This window comes from Rhinolophus sinicus, chromosome 1, assembly GCF_057876585.1.
Source record: "Rhinolophus sinicus isolate RSI-liver-muscle chromosome 1, RSI-T2T, whole genome shotgun sequence".
Classification (NCBI taxonomy): Eukaryota; Metazoa; Chordata; class Mammalia; order Chiroptera; family Rhinolophidae; genus Rhinolophus; species Rhinolophus sinicus.
Window position 1 is genome coordinate 90,535,842 of NC_142501.1, and position 21,858 is coordinate 90,557,699.

Genomic DNA, 21,858 nt, shown 5'->3' on the forward strand with positions numbered 1-21,858 from the left:
GAGGAGAGCGGAGGAGAGTCGTCGGTCAGTCGGTTGGTGGAAAGGCTGACGGCAGGTCGCGCGTCCGGTGGGCCCAGCCTCCAGTGAGACCATAGTGGTGTGACTCCCCTACCTATGGCTCCGTGGGTGTTCCTTTTTGGCCTCACCATATCCTGCGTTCTTGTGTGGGGAGCGGGACCAGAGAACCCGCAGGCCGCCCCGCCCGACAAATGGCACAGCGAGCAGGGTCTCCCGCACAACACCATCAACTGTGAATGGGTGGCCATGAGCTGTCACTAGTTGGCTGTCAGCTGTAACCAGTGAGCCATTGGCCACTAATATAACTGCTGTGGCTACACTAGCAGCAAAAATGGGGGTAGCAAGAAAATGGTGGCTGAGCTAACAAGAGCGGATTGCAGTTAGCATGGTGGATGGCAGCTAGCAAGTGGGGTTGGTTGGTTGGCAGAGAGAAGTGAACGGCAGGTTGTGGATAGTGAGGCTCCTGCTTCCTGTGTCTCCAACCCAGCCACCAGAGAGACTATAGTGGTATGACTCCCCTATCTATGGCTCCGTGGGTGTTCCTTTTTGGCCTCCCCATATCCTGCATTCTTATGTGGGGAGCGAGAGCTGAAACCCCGCCAGATGCCCAGCATGACACTTGGGTCTCAAATTTTGTGTCTTAACAGGGGAGTAATAATCTCTTCCTTCCACAGAGGGTGGATATGAGGATTCAATGATAATAAGTATAAAGATAAGTTGCAAACTGCAAAGTGCCACACAGATGTAAGGCATTACTTTTATTGCCCTCTACCTAGCCCAGGAATTCACCACATTTAGGATTCATCAGAATCACCTGGGATATTTGTTAAAAAATATAGCTGTTGGCTTCTGGCTATACAAAATTGGCCAAAAACCAAAAATTGGGACTGTACTTGTCGTCCTACTATCAACAAGAAAACTGTTATATCCCAATATATTCATATATTTAAAAACCAATTTTCCAACATTGGAAAACTCGGATCACAGGACTCTGATTGCTGAGAAAAGGAAAATTAGGAGAGCCCTGGAATCACCTTGGCTTACTGATTGAGGAAATTTCAAGATTGCAGTGCAAGGAGCGGGGGACCTAAAACAGCATAGTAGTCTCTCCTAGTTGAGGACACAGAAACTGGAGTTGGGGAGGCTGAGGTGGCTGGAATTTATAGGACAGAGTACCAGAGAAGAGGTATATTAAAGAAAGAGCCCCAGGAATCTGCAGAGAGCCTTCCTTGAATTTGTTGCTGAACATTAAGCTGCACATGTATTGAATGAATTTCTGCAAGACTGAGAAAATAATGACTGAGGGGTTTTAAACTGAAAAACTCTTGGGGCTCACCCAAGGCTGGAAGAGATCAGAGTTCTGACCAGTCCGACTAAAGAGACCTTGATGGCACTTAGTCAGATGACAGAATGATCACACCATAACAGTAGGGATAAATTAGTCCCGGAATACTGATTACTCTAGACTTCCCCTAAAAAAGCTTTTTAAAAAAAGTCTTGAAAAGATCAAGTGGATCCACAACTAACTCAACTACTTGCAAAAACAAAGTCCAAGTCCAACGTTCTTTAAGGAAAAACAACAGAATTCAGCACTCAATAAAGTCATATTCAAAATGTTCAGCAGAGAATAAAAAAATTACTAGATGTGAAAAAGCAGGAAAATGAGACCCCAAGCTGGGAGAAACATAAACATAATGAGGTAAGAAATGGAAGATATAAAAAAGAACTAAATGGTAATTCTACAGGTGAAATTATCCAAACTGAAGCACAGAAAGACAAAAGACGGAGAGAAAATGAATAGAAACTCAGTGATCTATAGAGCAATATTAATCAGTTTAGACAGTTTCTGCGACTATATCTTGAAGTTTACTGATTTTTTAAATTCTGCAGTAGTATTTACTATTAACCTCATCCAGTAAAGTTTTCATTTCAGATATTGTATTTTCACTTCTAGAAGTTCCATTTAGTTCTTTTTTATATCTTCCATTTCTCTCCTCCTTGTGTTCATGTATTCCTTTAAATAATTAAACATATTTATGATAGCTGTTTTAAAATCTTTTTCTGCTAATTCCACCTCTCTGTCATTTCACATTTTGTTTCTATTTTATTCCTCATTTTGGATCACAACAATGATAAGAATGATCACAGACTTCTTGCCAGAAAATGCAAGTCATAAGACATTGGAACAATATCTTTAAGTGCTGAAAGAAAAAGTCAACCTAGAATTCTATACCCCAGAAAAGAAATTTCAACAATTAAGAAGAAATGCTTTTTTTCAGCATAGAAAACAGAATTTGTCACCAACAGCCCTGACTATAAGAAATGTTAAAGAAAATTCTTCAGGTGGACGGATAATTACACTAAATGGAAACTTGGATCTACAAAGACATGAAAGTGGTAAAAATGGTATATATATATATATATATATATATATATATATATATATATATATATGAGTAAATATAAAATATTTTTTTCAATTTCTTGAAAAGATAATTGATTCTTTACGGCAAAAAATGATAACAATGCATTGTGGGACTCAATATACAAGGTGTGATCAAACAATATGGTGAATGTTTAAATAAAATAATTTATTACAGTAAAAGACACATTGCCATTAATCCCCCTCAAAATACTCCCTCTCGATTTGAACACACTTATCCCATCATTCTTGCCACTGTCGGAATCAGTTCTGGAAGTCCTCTTTTGTGAATATCTTTAGTTGTGCTGTCATGGCTGCCTCGATGTTCTGAATCAATTTGACTTTGGGGAAGAGCCAGAGGTCACACAATGCCAGATCCAGTGAATAAGGTGGATGAGGATACACCGTAATGTTTTCATTTGGCAGAAATTGCCATATACCATAAGCAATGTGTGACATGGAGTGTTGTCATGATGGAGGATGATTTACAACACACTTTAAAACACACCTTCTCTCAACTATAGCTCACACCGGACTGACTGCACTGAGCAAATTGAAACTTGTCACACACTGTTACTAAGGTTCCACACGTGCTTCCCATATTGAACATCCCTGCCTTTCCTTTGGATGGCACTCGCCAGCAGCATTCACCGTATTTTGTGATCACAACGGAAAGGCTCCAGTCACACATCGCTTCTGATACAGCAATTTCTGTCTTTAGTTGTGCTGTCATGTCCTGAGACATCGAGGCAGCCATGACAGCACAACTAAAGACACTCACAAAAGAGGACTTCCAGAACTGCTTCCAAAAGTGGCAAGAATGAGCAGATAAGTGTGTTTGAAGTGAGGGGGAGTATTTTAAGGGGAATTAATGGCAATGTGTCTTTTACTGTAATAAATTTTTAAAATTTAAACATTCACTATTTTTTTATCACACCTTGTACAGAGATGTAAATCTATAACAATAATAGCATAGAGAATAGGGGGGATGTAAAGAAACTGTTGTAAGATTGTTATATGTATGGGAAATATTATATTTGAAAGTAGACAACGAAAACTTAACAACAATCTATTGTAAACCCTGGAGCAACTGCTAAATAAATAAATGAACAGGTAGTGTCAATAAGCCAATAGTGGAGATGAAATGGAGTACCAGAAAATACTCAATTTAAAACAAGGCAGGAAAAGGTGGGGGAAAAAAAAAGAACAAATGAGACAAATAATAACATTAGCAAGATGGTAAATTTAAATCTAACCATATTGATAAATTAAATTAAATGTAAATGATCTAAGTAGTCCCATTAAAAGACAGATTGTCAGGCTGGACTTAAAAAACAAACAACAACAACAAAAAAAACAACAACAAGCCAGATCCCACAAAATGTTATCTGTAAGAAAAAACACTTTAAAGACACAGGTTTAAAAAAAAAAGATGGGGGGAAATGTAAAGTGCTGTATTGGTGTACTATGGCTGCCATAACAAATTATCACAAATGTAGTGATTTAAGCTATTCAAATTAATTATCTCACTGTTCTGTAAGTTAGAAATCCAACATGGGTCTGACTAAGCTAAAATCAAGGCGCTGGCAATGCTGCATTCCTTCCTGAAAGCTCTAAGGGAGAATCAGTTACCTTGCCTTTACATCTTCTAGAGGCCACCCACATTCCTAATGGCTTTTTCCTCTATCTTCAAAGGAAATGAAAAGGGTCTAGTCCTTCTTATATCACACTTCTCTGACCATTCTTTTGTAGTCAGTCTTACTGTGACCACAACCAGAAAAGTTTCTTCATTTTTAAGAAGTCATGCAGTTAGATTGGGCACACCTGGATAGTCCAGGACAATCTCCCCATCTCAAGGTCTTTAATTTTAATGGCACTTGCAAAGTCTCTTCTGTGATGTTCCCAAAATAGGACAGGGACATTTTGGGGAGCCATTATTCTGCCTAGCACACATTCAAACATTAATAATGAGCAAGCTGGAGTGGCTATCGGACAATTGCACATGGAGCATTCATCAAAATAGATTATAAATTGAACCGTATAAAAGTTCCAAAAGTTTGAATACATTTAAAAAGATTGAACTCATATAGAGTATGTTCTCTGACCACAAAGAAATTAAATTAGAAATTAATAATAGAAAGATTTGAAGGTAACAGGGAAATTATAAAATATTTTGCACTGAATGAAAGTGAAAACAAAATTTGCAGGATGCATCTAAAACAGTGCTTAGTGGGAACACCAAAACACTCAGTGCTTTGTGCTTATATTAAACAAGAACAAAGGTCTAAAGTCAATAATGTAAGTTTCCATCTTAAGAAGCTAGTAAAAGAAGAAAAAATGGAAACAAAAGTAGGTAGAAAAGGAAAACAATAAAGGTAAGAGGAAATCAATGAAATAGAAAATTATTAAATAATAGAAAAAAATCAATGACACCAAAAACTGGTTGTTTGAAAATATCATAAAGATAGATAAATCTCTAGCCAGACTGATTTTTAAAAATAAACAAATTACCAATATAAGGAATGAAAGAGGAGACACCACTACACAGCCTACAGACATTAAAAGGCTAATAGAAAAATATCATGAACAACTTCATGCCAACAAGTTTAACAACTCAGATGAAGCAGATACATTTATGGAAGACTTGTATCAATTTCCTATTGCTGCTATTAAACTACCACAAACTTAGTGACTTAAAAACAACACAAATGTATTATCTTTTAGTTCCAGAAATCAGAAATCCAAAATGGATTTCACCTGGCAAAAATCAAGGTATTGACAGGATTATATTGGTTTCTCTGCATTTCTGGAGGCTCTGTCGGAGGATCTATTTCCCTCCGTTTTCTAGCTTCTGTAGGCTACCTACATTCCTGGCTTCTGTTTCCCAGATGGCAATTACTTCACTCTGACCTCTGTTCTGTTGTCACATCTCCTCTCTGACACTCTCGCTTCACTCATAGACTCTTGTGATTACATTAGAACCAACCAGATAATTCAGGATAATCTTCCCATTTTAAGACCCTTAATTTAATCACACATTTAAAGTTGCTTTTGCCATGTATGGTAATACACTCACAGGTTTTGGAGATTAGGACATAGACATCTTTGGGAAGTCATTCTGCCTACCAGAGACACAAATTACCAAAATGGATACACAAAGAAATACAATATGTAAATAGCCCCGTATTTGTGGGGTTTTAAAAAATTTTTATTGAGGAATATTGGGGAACAGTGTGTCTTTCCAGGACCTATCAGCTCCAAGTCAAGTCATTGTTTTCAATCTAGTTGTGGAGGGCGCAGCTCACTGGCCCATGGGGGAATCGAACTGGCAACCTTGGAGTTATGAGCACTGCACTCTAACCCCCTGAGCCAACTGGCCGGCCCTAGCCCTGCATTTGTTAAAGAATTTGTAGTTAAAAATCTTCCCACAAAGAAAACTCCAGGCTGATGTGGCTTCAATGATGAATTTTGTCAAAGATTTAGGAAAGAAATGAACTTTTTATACCAAACACAAAAATTAACCCCAAATGAATCATAGACCTAAACATAAAAACAAAAACTATAAAACTTCTAGAAGAAAAGATAGGAGAATATGTTTTTAGCTTTGGAAAAGGCAAATAATTTTTAGATAGGACACAAAAAGCATAAAATATAAAAAGAAAAAATTGGTAAGTTTTTCTTTATCAGAATAAAAACCTTTACTCTTCAAAAGACAATGTTAAGAAAATGAAAAAGCAAGCCACTGACTGGAGAAAATATTTGCAATATATACACCTGACCAAAACTGCTTTCTAGAATATATAAAGAACTCTTACAACTCAATAAGAAGAAAACAAGCAGTTCAATAGAAACAGTGAGCAAAGAAGATATACAAATGGCCAATAAGCACATGAGAAGATGTTCAACAGCATTAGTCACCAGGGAAACACTTATTAAACCATATTAATATACTACCACTTATTCATTTGAGTTAATAAAATAAAAGAAGGTTAAAAATACCAAGTGTTTGCACGGATATGAAACACGTGAACCTCTCATACATTGATGATGATAATAAAAAATAGTACAACCACTTTAGAAAACAATTTGGCAGTTTGTTATTAAGTTAAATATTTACTTCGTATATGACTCAGCAATTCCAATTCTAGATTTTTCCTCCAGGTAAAACATATGGAAATATATGCCCATATAAAACATATGAAACAACATATTACAACATATGTTCACACAAAAATCTTCTCCATTAATGATCATAGCAGCTTTATTCAAAATAACCAAAATGTGGAAACAATCAAAATGTCCATCAATTGGTGAAGAGATAAATTATGGTATATCCATCCATACCATAGAATACTACTCAGAAATAAAAAGGAACACACTATTTACACCTATACCAGAATAGATGAACCTCAAAAGCATTATGCTGAGTGAAAAAGAAAGACACAAAAGAGTATATACTGTATGGTTGCTGTTTATATAAAATTCTAAAATGGGCAGAACTAATTTATCTTGACAAAAAGTAGATCAGCAGTTGACTGAGGCTGAGGATGAGAGTAATGGACTGCAAAATGGCATGAGGTTACCTTTTTTTAAACTTTTTTATTTATTTAAATGTGTTTTTCCAGGGCCTATCAGCTCCAAGTAATTGTTTCAATCTAGTTGTGGAGGGCGCAGCTCACAGTGGCCCATGCGGGGATTGAACCGGCAACCTTGTTAAGAGCACCTCTCTCTAAGCAACTGAGCTAACCAGCCTCTCCATGAAGTTTCTTTTTGTAGTAATGATAATTTTGACTACATGGGTGTATATATTTGTCAAAATTCACTGAACTGTGCTCACAAAGTGGGTGCATTTTATGACATGTACATTGTAATTCAGTAAAGTTGATGTTTTTTAAATAAAAGAAAAAACAGTTAAAAACGAAAACATTTGGGCCCCATTCCTAGTGATTCTATCACAGTAGGACTAATATGGGGCCCAAATATCTGCAATGTAAAGAAGCCCCATGGATAATTATGCTGCAGGTTGTTTCACTTACAGGAATATTATTGGTCTCTATGAGCATCCAACTCTTGGACAACAACTCAACTAAGCAAGCGAAGAACATTCAGAAGAAAAGTTTGATTTTTTTGTGTGCCCGCATTCCATCCCTCCAACCTCCACTCTTCAGCTGGAATACTGATTGTTACAAAGTATCCTCCTGGGTGCTCTGTTCTCCTTACTGGTGGCTCAGCTGTGGATAAGCTTTCTTCACTCATTCTTTACAAAAGGAAGTCTGCTAGGAAAATAAATGGGAGAAAGTAAAATAAAAACACATAACAAGTGCAGAAAAACCAATATATTTGCAGAGCACAGATCTCTTTCCCATAAGGTCATTCAAGTCTGGCACCAAATGGGTTTGGCTGGCCTGCTCACTGGGCACACGGTATCCACAGATATGCCTGCCATGGGGGAACAGCAGGTAGCCAGGGAGCCTAAAGGACCACCTGTGTGGCGAATGGAACAGTACAATAGATATGCTAAAAGCAGTCATAGCCCAGAGGAAAGGGTCATTTCCCTGTCAAATTAGATTAAACTAAGATGCTCTATTTCCATTCCTTAATCTTCTCCTGGTGTCTGACATATCTTCACGATCTTCTGGCCCCTTTCTACTTGTTGAAATCCTTCCTATCCTTCATGGCCCAGCTTGAATAACACCTCCTCCCTATCAGATCCCCATAGTCAAACACAACTTCTACCTTCCACCCCGGAACTTCTATAGCACTTGGCTTGAAGAGCTCTTACAGAAATTTTGATTTGTATTTTAGTTATTTTTGTGCACACAATATCTACTCTACTGAATTGTAATCTTGTTGATTATAGAAACTATAATTTATTATCTATACTAGATGTAGCCTGCATAGTTCCTAGTACATAGCACTTAGTGGGTATTTTACATACATTTATTGTAGAAATTATTGAGTGCTTCAGTCCATGCTAATTCATATCTCTGAGCTTTTGCTTATACTGCTCCCCTTTTCTGGAAAACCCTTCCCACTTCAAGTGTCATTTCCTCCAATAAGCCTCCCCAGATCCCCACGCTGTTGGGCTCCTACAGCACTCTGGGCATATCCCTATCTTACCACTTACAACCACCACTGTATATTGAAATTAAATATTTATTACCTGTTTCACATACTTAATCATAAGCTTCAAGAAGCCAAAGATTCGGGCCAGCCCGGTGGCTCAGGCGGTTAGAGCTCCATGCTCCTAACTCCGAAGGCTGCCAGTTTGATTCCCACATGGGCCAGTGGGCTCTCAACCACAAGGTTGCCGGTTCAACTCCTCGACTCCTGCAAGGGATGGTGGGCTCCATCCCCTGCAACTAAGATTGAACAGGCACCTTGAGCTGAGCTGCCGCTGAGCTCCTGGATGGCTCAGTTGGTTGGAGTGCGACCTTCAACCACAAACAAGGTTGCCGGTTCAAGTACCGCAAGGGATGGTGGGCTGTGCCCCCTGCAACTAGCAACGGCAACTGGACCTGGAGCTGAGCTGCGCCCTCCACAACTAAGACTGAAAGAACAACAACTTGAAGCTGAACGGCACCCTCCACAACAAAGATTGAAATGACAACAACTTGACTTGGAAAAAAGGCCTGGAAGTACACACTGTTCCCCAATAAAGTCCTGTTCCCCTCCCCCAATAAAATCTTAAAAAAAAAAAAAAAAAAAAAAGAAGCCAAAGATTCTATCCTCGTCATCCTTATCTTGCCACTACCTAGTCTGGTGTTTGGCAGTAGTATGAATTTTATAAATTTTTTTTCAAACAGAATGATCCCTTCAGAAGTTTCTGGAAGCATTAGCCTCTGACACAGAAGGCCTGGTTTATCTACTTCGTGTTCCTATCAGAGTGGCCAAAACTGTCTTGAGCTCTAATTTCCAGAGAACACCCGGCATAAACGACGTTCCAATTCTAAGTTTCCTCTTCGCTGAGCGAAGAAGTAGGACTAGGTGGTCTCTAAGGTCCCTTATAGTCTTATGATCCTGTGTTCCAGAGAATTCCCCAGCAGAATACGTTGTTGCGTACAAAAGAGGCAAGGGCAGCCTCTCCTCAGAAGATCTTTAAGATGAGCCCCCCAGCCCCTGGGATGGTTGGACGTAGGGAAAATAATTCGTGACCCTTTCAGAGCCCGTGACTTCCTCCTTTTAAATCTCTCTCTCTCTTCTTTTGCCACCTTCCTTTTTTCTGCTTCCTCGTTCTCCCAGCCTCTCCCTCTTCTTTCCCTCTTTCCTTATCTGCTTCTCCCCGTCCCACAGCACTTCCCCAGTACCTCTACTTCCGCCTCGCCCGCTTTCCTTTTCTCTCTGGATTTATCTTATCCACCCCAGCTCTTCTTCGTGTATCCTGCTCCCCTGCCCACACTCTCACTCGCCCCCCTCCTCTTCTGTCAGCCCTGCAGGAAGCCGAGACTCCTCACGAAGCCGGGAAGTGGGAGGACGAAGCCTGGAGTTGGGAGGGTGGGTAGGTGGGCCGTGGCGCCGCGGTCCCGCCCCTCAGTGCGTGTGTGAATGTGTGGCGGTGACGCGGCGCCGGCGGCGGGGAGGGCGGCTGGGCCCGCAGGAGAGGGAAGCGAGCGGATCGCTGGGGCTGCTCGGCTCCTGCGCGCCCTCGCGCTCCCCGCCGCCCGCCGAGGCGCAGGCAGGGCGCAGGAGGCGGCGGGCGGCATGGAGAGCCTGCTAGAGAATCCGGTGCGTGCCGTGCTCTACCTCAAGGAGCTCACGGCCATCGTGCAGAACCAGCAGAGCCTCATCCACACCCAGCGCCAGCGCATCGACGAGCTGGAGCGGCGGCTGGACGAGCTAAGCGCCGAGAACCGAAGCCTGTGGGAGCACCAGCAGCTGCTGCAAGCCCAGCCTCCGCCCGGGCTCGTCCCCCCGTCGCCAGCCCCGCTGCCGGCTATCCCAGTCACTGCTGCCACCGCCGCCGCTGGGGCCCAGGAACCGCTCCAGAACCACGGACAGCTCCTACCCGCTTCGCCACAGCCTGCGCCGGAGCAGCCACAGCTTCAGCACCACGGACAGATCCTGGTGCAACCCCCGCCGGGCCCCAGCAGCAGGGCTCACGCACCCCAGTCGCCCCACCAGCACCCGGTGGCGCCTGGGGCGGTCGCAGACAAGGAGAAGGAGCGTCCCCCGAGTTGTTGCGCTGCCGCTGGAACCCTCCTTCAGCACAAATCCCCCGCTGCCCTCAGCAAGGGCGTCCTGAGCAGGAGACCCGAGTGAGTGGGGAAGAAGGGATGGGGACTGTTGTGGTAGGAGAAAGGGAAGCAGATGGGTATGACGAGGCAAGGGGGAAATCGGGTGAACCTGAGTCTGAAGGACTAGGGTGATGTGGAGATGTCTGGGGTAGAAGTGTGTCAAGGAGATCTGGGGGCACGAAGGAAATGATATCCGTGTTTCAGGGTTTAGGAGGTGCTGGGGCAAAGTATCCAGACCATCTTTGGGGACAAAGGAGGAAATACATGGGGTTTAAGTGATTGGGGGTATTGGAAACTGGCAGTTTTTAAAGGAGATGAGATTGGGAGGAAGTTGGGGTGAAGATTAAACTGAAGAAAAGAGAACTGCTGAAGAATGCTTTTAAGTTAGGAAAATTTTGGAAGGGAGTTTGGGTAGTAAAATTATTTGAATGAAAAGTGAGATATGAAAAAGATGAATGCTTGGCAAAGAGGTATGCTAAGAGCTTTAAAAGGGCTATGGCCCAGGAAGAGTAGAATTGGGTTCTGAGGGAATTGAGGAGGCAGAGGAAGAGTCTGAAAAGCAGGAATGATGTGAGATGACAGGGGGGCCTGGATGTAGAGAAAGATGAAGGGTGGGAGAAAGCTTTTTCCAGAGGAACAAGCTGGCGCTTTAGTTGATGCAGTGGGAGTCAAAGGGGGGGCTCATTTAGGGATGCTTACTCTGCTCTGACCTGAGTGGTGCCTTTCTCATGAATCCACATAGAACCAAAGGGTGCAAGGTAACAACCCACCAAGACAATGGGAGACTCAGTTATCGTGTGAGGACTCAGTCTGGTCGGAGCTTTTTCCTCTGACTCAAGGAGGGTTTCTGTCCAGGGTGTTTGGCAGTCGTGGAAAGGGAACAATGATGACAGAGATAGTTGGCAAATGGAGTTGGTAATTGAATGTAATTCCTGTTTAAGTCCCTCTGTTAAGGCTGGTAATTGCAAACCTTGTTTCCTTTTGGTTCTTTGGCGATAACTGGAGTCTCATGTTGAGTCCTGAGAGAAATATGCTAATTAACCTCCCATGAGGGACTCTAGGACTGGAAGCTTTCTTTATTCCCAACATCCATGAACTAAGAATAAGGGAAGAAGAGATGAAAGGGGACTAGAATATTCTCTCCTCTGTATTGGGAAGGCGGTGACATGTCAGCTTCCTTTCTTTGGTTGGACAGGGGATGGGAGAACTGCATGGAAGAACAGCTCAGGGGAAATCAGTACCTGGTCAGAATCTGACGCTGCTGCTGCTGCTGAAGGCTTTGGGTTAGAGGGGAGGAGGAGCAAGGAGAGTCAAGGATCTCAATTTCACCCAGTCTTGGCGTGCTTTAGGTCTGGGGATACTTGTGAAGATTTGATGTACTTCTTAAAAACTCATTTTCTCCTCACATCTACTGTAGAGTTAGAGAAGTTGGGTCAGGACATGTTAGCTTCCATGTTACCATGGGATCCTAGGGGGAAAGATCTAGGATGATCTGACTTAGCAGACCTAAAACATTTAATTGAAACCCCCAAAAGATGCACTTTTCTCCCTCAGCTCCCTCAATGGCTCATTTACTCTTCCTTGAATTTCACCATTTTCTTTCCTTATCTAGCATAAAAAGCAGAAAGACAGTTTTCCCTCGTGCCCATAGCTCATCAAAAGGTCCAAGATACCATGTGGCTTTTTCCCCAGATAAGGGGAAAGAATTATGCCATTCCATTTCCCTGGGGGCAGCCACAGCTTCCTGGTAATGATGGTTCTTCACTCGATTCCTCTCTTCATGGCCTTTGGTGTCTCCTTTTCTTCCACTGCATCCCACTTTGTTTGGATCCCTTCAGAGGACTGTGCAGGCAAGAAGGGTTGAAGAAAGATTTTTTTCTTGGATGAGGACTTTGCTGTGACCCCCCCCACACACACACACACACACACTCCCAGTGGCTTAGAGAGTCCCAACTCTCTTGCCCAAGTGCTCTTGCTAGGAATTCAGGGATTTAGGAATTACCTGGATTCCTATCCAGCCTCACATGGCAAAACCAGAAAGGAACCACCATCTTTCCTTCTCCCTTGTCCTGCTTCTGCTTCCCAGGAGAGAACAAAAATAAGAAAGAATTAGAATGGTGGAGGAGAGTGGAAGTTGTTGGAAATCTCTCACTTAGGAAGTTGTACCAGGAACTAAGCAGTTAATACCACCAGTAGCTCCTTCATTTCTCCAGATTCTCCAGCTTTTTCTCCTGCGTCCCAAGTCTGGACACCCAGAGATTTAGAGCTTAGGCCTGGACATGCATGCCTCATATCCTCCCTGCAGCTCTCTCTCCTCTTGGATGTGAAATCATGGGCGTCTTGGCTTGCCCAATGCCTTTTGTGCCTTTTGGACCACCCATTTCTCCCCACTGTTTTGCCTAACTTCAACCCAAGTTTCCCCCACAGAACCTCAGGATGGAATCATCTTTGCTGACTACGTTTGGCCCCACCCTGCTCTCTACTGATGACCCCCATTTTGTATGTCAGTCCTTCTCTGCCCATGCCTTTCAATGGTGCAGAGCTAGATGCAGCCAGCAGGCAGGGAGAGATCTCCATCGACAGGGTGAGGTGAGGAGAAGAGCAGAGCCAGCAGCCCTCTCCCTGGTATTTCTCCTGGGGAGCTCCGTGCTGAATCAGTTCTCTACTGGGGGGGCCGAAGTCGAAGGAAGAGATGGCAGAGGGGGTCTTCGGGTTATAATTTCACTGAAATCTTTTCTCATTCCTTATTTTCCCTTCTCCAGCCTCATTATAGTGAGAATGCTACCCCGGTGAGGTTGCTGAGGGGTGGGTGAGAGTTACCAGGGGCCAGGCATGGTGTTAAATGTCTTATCTCATCACATGGTTTGTCTCTTAGCCCCAGAACTCTTCTTCCTGCCCAAATCCAGGAAAGGCAGGAACCCTGGGGAACCTGGGACTGGGAAATAAAGGATTGTTTAATTGTCATCAGATCTGCATTACTATGCAGGCTGGCCTCTCTCCCCCCTTCAGCTGAGGGAGACAGAAAGGCCTTGGAGGTCAAGCCAAGGAAGCAACGATGTGGGGATGGATGAGTGCAGAGATACTACAGAAGAAAGACGCTCGAGGGGTTAAAATTCTCTTTCTACATGCTTCGTGGCTCTTGCTAAGCTCCAGCCCCCACTGCTTTTCCCTCGTAATGAAAGCAGCGATCTTAGCTTCCTCCTCTTTAGTTTTTCAATCAAGGCTCACAGCATCTACAGAATTGATGATCCCTTTCCTGGCTGGAGCCAGAGCCTCAGCTCGACCTGGCAAAGTCGCCTCCTTACCACGGAAGCACATGACCCTACCTGAAGCTACTGGCTTCAGTATGACCACAGCTTCTCTGTTTGAGCCCACCCACCCAGCCACACATTTAGAACCTGTGGATACCAGGGCTTGCCTGTGTCCCCGAGCCCATGGGCAGAGCATTAATGGAGGCTGGGCAACATTCTTGCATCATAATTCAAAGTTAGTTCCTACCTCAGACTCCTCACCTCCAAGTGGCCATGAAGTCTGAACGGCTCAGTAACTCCTGTGCTCTTTTGCTTCCTCTCTTGTTTCCTTCTATACACTTCCTCTTCCTCACTGGTTCCCCCTTTCCCTTTTTCCTTCCATTTCCCTTCCCTCCCCCCACACAATTTCTTGCTCCCATATTTTCTTCTTTCTGTCCTTTGCTTCTACATAAGCTGCATAAGGAAGTCTCCTCCTCTTTACTCCCATCCTTTCAGCATAAAATAAATCTTGGGTCATCTTTTGAGCTTCATGGTCTCATAGTGACTGAGGGCTGGAAGATCATTGCATGTGCTTCGTACCCTGTTATCTAAGATGCTAACTGGAGTAGGTGTCTTAGCTTGGAAATGCAGCTCATGCCTGGGCCGTCCTGGGAGCTGCAGACAGAGTATGAAGGGTCTGTCAGTCAGTCAAGTCTATTGTAGCAAGTGTCCAGCCCATTCAAATCCCTGCACTCTGTGCTGTGGAAGGACAGGAAAGAAGCAAACAGTCCCGGTTTAACATATGGGAAACACATATCTGGAAACATCTAAACAGGTATAAGCAGATTGCAGTTGCCTAGAGCTACCCTCTATCAGAAAAGAACAGGGTGACAAGGGTGAGCATACAAATCACGTTCAGAGCACACAAAGAAGGTTTTCTTGGTTGGAGTCAAGGGTTTCTATCAGGAACAGAAAGAGCCCAGGAGAGCTGGACAGGGGACAGAGCCCGGAAGGTCCAATGCACAGAGCTATCTGGACTGCATGTGCATTTCATCCCATCTTCTGACTGTATAGCCCCCCACTACCCTAACCCCATCCCACCAGGCAAAACCCTCTCAACAGGGTAAGGAGAGCCTCACTCCTTAGGATCCTTTTCTATCTCGTGCCTGGAAAGCCTGGCTGCTGAAGAAACAGCATTATGGCCAATGCTCACCAACCTGCCTTTCCTTGCCTTCCCCTGTCCCCAGCAAAGAGAGGACTTTTAGCTGGGAAGCTGGAAAATGGGGCCAGAATGAAGGCTCACTGAGAGAAGGGGGTGTGTGTCTTTTTGCTCACCTGGAAGCTCGCATGGAGTAGGCACTTATAAAGATTTGCTGTCCCCTGCCTTTCCAAGGGCCCAGACTGCTGCTCTCCCCTGCCTTTCACCCAAAAAGAACACAATTCAAGAGAAACAAGTCACTCTTGGCTTTGGGGAAACTCTGGTCTTCCTCCACCAGCCCCTTGGCCGTGCTCCACCCCGGCTCCCCTTCCTTACTCCGGAGCCCTTCCTAGACCCACGGGGCCTCACAAAGTCATCCTCGAACATTCCCCCTTGGCCTGAAACCAAGCAAGAGGAACAGCAGTTGGTCCTGCTGATTCAGCAAATCTCTGTGCAGCCTGAGTTTCAAAGGTCACTCATGAAAAAAAGGCAGCTGGGGTCAGGTCTGGGTGGAGAGCCAATGAAAGATAGAGCGACATGAAAACGGAGGGGAGAGCTGGGCTACACAGCTCCACCCATGGTCTGGAAAGACACTTGGATCCTGAATTTAGGTCCCGTGTAAAGATTTTTAGACAGATTGGTTTTGTTGGGGAGCCTGAACATTTCTTCACTGGGGCTCAAACATGCTCTCAGTGACCCCGGACAGAGGGCAGCAGCAGCTTAGTAAGAGGTTTCTTAGTAAGAGGTCCTGGGGACACCCTCATCGCAACTGGCAGATCCCCAAATGCAAAGCCATCTGGCAGGATTTTTGAGGCTTGGGCCACTGCAGCTCCTTCCTCTGCTTCTGGAAAAGCACAAAGTGCAGGTTCCCACACAGGCTGCAAAGGGTTCCTTGTTTCCACGGAGGAAAAGGGTAGTCGCCTCCATTTCAAGCAATGAGGGAATTAACACACAAACATAAACAAAAAAGGATCAGGAGCACAGTGAGGGAGACATTAGGTTTTTCAGGCTGAGAGGAACTTCAGGAAACCATAGAATCACAGAATTTTCCTGATCTGGGTGGTTAAGAACATGGGCTGGGTATGAGTCCTGTTCTACCAGCGACCCGCATGAGGTCTCACAGTCATTATTTATCTCCTTTGAGCCTCTGTTTATTCATTTATAAAATGAGAGGTAATATATACTTTAAAGGGTCGTTGTCAAGTTTAAAAGTTAGACAGTATCATTTGCTTAGTACCGTTCCAGGCATAAAGTACGTGCTCAGTAGACTGCAGTATTTCTACAGGTAGCAAACCCAGGGCCCAGGGCTCCAACAGTCAGACCACAGCAATAGACTGGGATCCAGGTTCAGGATTCCTTCCCTGCTTCCAGACCAGCTTTGTACCTGTGCTCTTTCCACATCTGCCCCCTTCCTCAGGACAATGCGCATCTAGGCTATTCCACATACCTGCATGTGGAGCTCACACTGAAATGCAGCCAGGCAGGACGAATCCACCGTCCACTGGAGATCTGTGATGAGGGCTCACAACTTGATAGCTTGGGAGTTTCCCCTAAGCCCAACTTCAATCTCATCTGTTGCATTTTAAGATGACTTGTACTCTTCTTAAGGACATTAAAAGGATCTGAGTTCCCAGGACTCCAGTGCCCCACAGTGATAAGCATGATCTTCCCCATTTTCTAAATGGTGAAACTACAGTCTCATCTAGTAAATGGACTTGTCAAGGACAAAAGGGGAGGATGGGAGAGATGGAGCCTGAACCAGGAGAATGCCTCCCACTTGAAAAGAATGAAAGCTAAATCCATTTCCCCAAATTCTTCCATCCTAAGGATGGAAGGGTAGGCCTGCTGTTTGCAGGACTCTGAGGTCAGAAAGCTAGGAAGGACAGCAGAGAGGGACCAAGAAAAGGAGAGGCCTGATGCATTGTTGTGGGGGTTTTGGTGTTGCTCGTGGGGGGCGGGTTAGGGGAAGACTCTGCTTTCTGTGGTCAAGCCTAGAGAACATAAGGACTTTCTCAGATGAAATACCTTGTAGGGAAAACATAACACTTGGAAAAGAAAAGATGGGGGGCTTCTAAACTTCTCTCCCAGGGTGTCTGTGGCTGTGAGGCCACCGTAGGGAGACTGCTGTGCGTGCACTGTTGGGGCACCGGGCGTGTGGGATGAGGCAGGCTGTTTTGCTGTTGCTCTTTGGAATATCCCATCCGGAGGGTTATGTAACTGCATGGCCGGTGCATGCGCAGGGCCTCTTGTCCCTGGCAGGCGGGCGGCCCGTCCCAGTCCCTGTCATTTTCTGTGCTGCCATCAGGCCATTTCCTCCAGGCAACAGCTGCAGGGGCTGCAGGGCTTTAGGAGGTGGACTGTGGTCCTGCAGCCCCTCTGGGGAGTCAGGCAAATGTCAAGACTGGAAAGGTCCTGTAGAAGGTCATTTGGTCCAAACTTCTCCTTTAGCAAATGAGAAAACTATGGCCTGAGACAGAAGTGACTGGTACTTCCAAACTAGTTAATGGCAGAACTAGAACTAGAATTCTTCACCCAGGGCTCTTAACAATCTATAGTGACGGACCAAGAGAACCAGTCAGGATGGCTCCGTGGACGTGCAGGGCCAAATGCACAGCTAGCTATGGGGGCTCAGGGGACCCAGTCTCTCTGCCTTCCTTCTAGAATATCTTGCCTATACCAGATTTTCCACCATTAGGGATTCCTTTGGGTACTTCAAGGTTATCCCCTTGTTAAAATGCAAATTACCCCAGGACAGGAGGAAAACAACACATTTAGCTATATCATCCTCATATTTCAGCATGAAAGAGTTTATCTGAGCCATGTCTAACAGCGGATTTGCTAAGTGGGGGAAGGGTGCCATGGAGACACCAGTTGACTAAGGGCAGAGCCCCCCAGGAAGACTGTCAAGAGCCTAAATGATCGTTATCGCTGCTATATTTACAGGGACTTGGAACTGCCTTGCCTGGATCTGGCAAGCACAGCGGGGGGACCCAGGACACTCTCATATTGGCTTCTTTTGGAAAAGTAATTATCTGGACTGTAGAAGGGACACTTTCCCAATGAGCTTCCTGTGTAAAAGGAATTTAGGGAGCATTCTGGTGCTTGGTAAGCTCTTTTGATCCTTTCTAGGATCTTAAAGTAATTTTCGGGGTGGAAAATTTCACACAACTCTCTTGGGGTTTGCTATGGGGCCGGAAGTTGTGGGCAGGAAGGGCTAGCAGGCAGCAGAGGATGGTGTTGCATGGGCCTAAAGATGGGCGATGAGACGCTAACTCAACATCTAGGAGGTATTTGATAAATACTGCTTGTATGAATAAACTCTTAGGACATAGGGCCCAGGCCAGCTTATCCGGGTGGAGGGAGAGGAGAGTGTCAGGACTGAAGAAGATCTCAGCTGACAGGGGGCCCCACTGGGCAGGCAGGGTGTGCTTAGGCCCCTCAGCACAGTTTCTGCAGCAGAGCCTGTGTGAAACCTGGATCAGAAGCTCAGCTCTAAGTCTGCTTGGGCAGTGAGGGTGCTTCTCCCCGCTAACAGATCTGACCTCAACTCTATCTGTGAGCACGGACAGCCCTCCTCTCCCTCTGTGCTTGCCTCTGACCAGTCCAGTCTTCCGCCTGGGAAGCTATATTATTAAGCATGAAAAAGTACTCTGAGTGTTTCATCCCAGTCTCTCCACACACCCCCCCCCTACACACACACACAGCCTTGTCAGCGAGTTGAACTAGAAATGGGCAATGGGTCTACGACGATGGGAGGGAAAGGGAACCTAAATTATGGCCATGTCTCCAGGTGGAAAGACACTGAGGAGAGAGAGCTGGATCCTGGGGTCACCATCTGGCCTGGATACTCTCCAGGAACCAACACCCAGGCTTCAGGTCTTTTCTTCCTATTTCTCTCCTAGGCAGTGTCAGCTCTGTTCACGGAAATGTTAGGACACTGACAGGAGGGTGAGTGGGGGTGTGTATGGTTTGGATGTGTGGGGGGGACCGAGTGGGGACGGCTGCGTATGGGTGAGTGCGTTACTGACAGGTTGGGGGAGATGGATGACAACCCACACCACACAAAAGATGCGTGGGCCTCACAGAAAATCTCAGCATAGGCCTCCCCATGACACCCCAGTCTGTCACCCTGTCAGGACTCGGGATTCCCTTTTTCTGCATGGCTTGTTTCATCTTTCTTGGCTGGCCAGTTTCTCCCGAGTCTTCCCCTCTGTAAAATGGGGTGAGTCTACAATGTCTATACTCCAGGCTTTCTATCCCTCACTCTGTCTCAAGCAAGAAGGAGATGGATCTCTGAAGGCTGTGAGCTCCTGGGAAGAAGGCTGCCTGGAGACTGGGTGGGTGCAGGGGTGGGGCATCTGGGATTCTCTATTGAGCGATGGCCTTTGGAAGCTCGGCTACCTAACAGCAGGGAGATGCATTAGATGTACCGCACACTGCAGTGTGGTGTCCCTGCACCTGACCTGGCCTAACTGTGGCCAGAGCCTGGCGCCACATGACCTCTCAGGACTCTGGACGATTCAGGTTAAACCAGCTGTCTCCCTGCCTCCAATCAGAAATGCACCTCTACCCCAGGCAGAGGCAAGGAAATTCCATAATTTCTTCCTTGATAAATGAGACTATCAACCACAATTTTCATTACGTTAAAACAGCAACAGCAACAAAAAGTCTACAAAGCAGTTGGGACTCTCTTGCCTATGTCTAGTTTCAGTGCTTCCTGTGTACAGCCTGGTCTTTACAGACAGATCCTGGAAGCTTCCAAAGGGGCTCATCTGCATCTTTGACAGTCTTGGAGCTACTTAACTCATAAAAGCCCATCAAGGAAGGCCAGAGGGAATTCCACAGGCAGGGAAGGCACTCGTTGGGGATACTATCATTCCAAGCAGCTGGACGCCACCAAGAAGCCAGTTCTCCCAAATCCCGTGCCACCCTCACAGACCCCAAAGTGTAAGCTTGGAGCAAACCCCTTCCCTTCTCTGGCCCAACGGGAAGAAGCACTTTTTGCCTCTCTCTTCCCTCAGCTCACCAAGTCTGTGGCAAAGCAGAGCTGTGAAGAGGTTGCTGCAGAACGAAGGACCAAGATTAGATGTGAAAAGTGACTTCCAAATGATGTCTTAGAAAGGAAGCTCAGGATGGGGGACCGAGGGAGATTTAATTTACTCTTTCTTTCAAGAAAAAATAGAAAAAGACAGATCCCTGTGGGTCCGGTGCTGGGTGGCGCTGCCCTGCAGGTCCAGGAAGGATGAGGTGAATTCTGCAGGGTCTTCCAACTCTAAATACTCTAGAGATTTCCACTGGGCTCCCTCGGGCCATTAATGAGTAAAATCCAGGAGCAGCAGGAAGGCAGAGCTCAGGATCCAGCCCCCTCCCGCCTCGAGTCTCCTCCCCCGCCTTTTGCCCCCCAAACTCGCTCAGAGAGCCTGGGGAAAGTCCTTCCTCCTCTGGCCGCGTCCCCGGGGGCTTCTCGGTGGGGAGGGATCGCGGAGTCAGGCTCGCGGCTGTGTGGGCGGGCTGGCGAGCTGCTGACAACCAGGATGGAATCTCCCGGCCCACGCGCCCCTCCGCACATCCCCGCGGGGCGGGCCCCCAGCGCGGGGAAGCCTCACGCCACGGCCGCCCGCCGCCCGGCGCTCGCGCTCCCGCTCCCGCACCCCCGCCGAGCGTGGCGGTGCTGAGTCACACGCTCTCAAAGCGCAGTCTTGGCGCGGTCCCCGCCTCGCGCCACACCTGGCCCTTCAGGCTCTGGTGGGGCTCCCGCGGCGCCTGTCGAGAGGGGAGCGGGGGCGGGAGGGAGAGGAGGGGCTGCGGCGCCCCTGCCGGCTTTGCGGGGCCTCGGCGCCCGGCGCTCTCTCTCCTCCCGCCGTTCCCCTGTGTCCCCCGCCCCCTCTCCCACCCGCGCTGCCGCGGACCCCGCACCCAGCCGGTCTCCGGAGTGTGGCTGTTCCCCCGGTCTTTTCCCGCCCCCGCGCCCTTGCAGGTTCAGCCTGGCGCGCACCCGCATGCCCGCCCACGGCGTCTGGGAGTACCCCGGCGCCGCCGCCCGCCCTCGCCCAGGAACGAGGGGAGGGGAGGGGAGGAGGCTTCGGGGCTGTGTCACCACCCGGTCCTGTTGCTCCTGCCGCCGCTTGGCACCCTGGCGTCCTCCCGGGCCCCAAACCAAGACCCTGTCACCCTCCTTTCAGGGTGCGCGCCCTCGGGGCTGATGTGCGCTTCTTTCCCAGGCCTTGCTCGGTCCCGGCCCTGGCTGCTTTTGAGTGGATTCCCTTTGAGGAAGAAAGGGAGAAGAAGGGGTCTAGGGGGGTCGTGACTAAGGATAAGGGATCAGGACGGTGTCACCGAGGTCCAGTTTTTACTCAGCATCCACCTCCCCTAGACTGCCTTGTCCCAGGACACCTCAGCAAGAGGTGCCTTCCCGTATTTATGTTCGTGTTTTAGAGGATCACATGATCTTAGAATTCTGGGCCAACCTATGATGAAGCATAAGAGTTCAGAATGTGGCCCTGGGTTTGAATCCTGACTCGGTCATGCATTTGCTGTGTGGTCTTGAGCAGTGACAGTGCCAACCTTGGTTTTCTCATCTGTAAAATGGGGGTACAATTAGTACTAATTTCATAGGACTGCTGTGTAAACTAAGAGGTAATGCCAAAAAAATCACCAAGCCAGCAAAGTGCCTGGTGCACAGTGAGGTCTGGAGTAGTTGCTGGTATTTTCGGAACCCTCTGGCAAAAACTGGGCCCGACAGTGCTTTTTGAAGGC

General features: G+C 46.5%; 1 protein-coding gene across 5 annotated transcripts in view; it reads left to right on the forward strand.

Moving 5' to 3' along the window:
• The first annotated feature begins 9,997 nt into the window (after positions 1–9,997).
• IQSEC3 (IQ motif and Sec7 domain ArfGEF 3) overlaps positions 9,998–21,858 on the forward strand; it is a 103,861-nt gene continuing 92,000 nt past the window's right edge. For all 5 annotated transcript variants that reach the window (XR_002135809.3, XR_002135808.3, XR_002135810.3 and 2 more), the window contains exon 1: positions 9,998–10,695. Coding sequence is in view for 2 of the 5 variants with exons in the window: in XM_019711319.3 (XP_019566878.2) it covers positions 10,142–10,695 (554 nt within the window). In the remaining 3 variants the exon portion in view is untranslated. The remainder of the gene's footprint in view (positions 10,696–21,858) is intronic.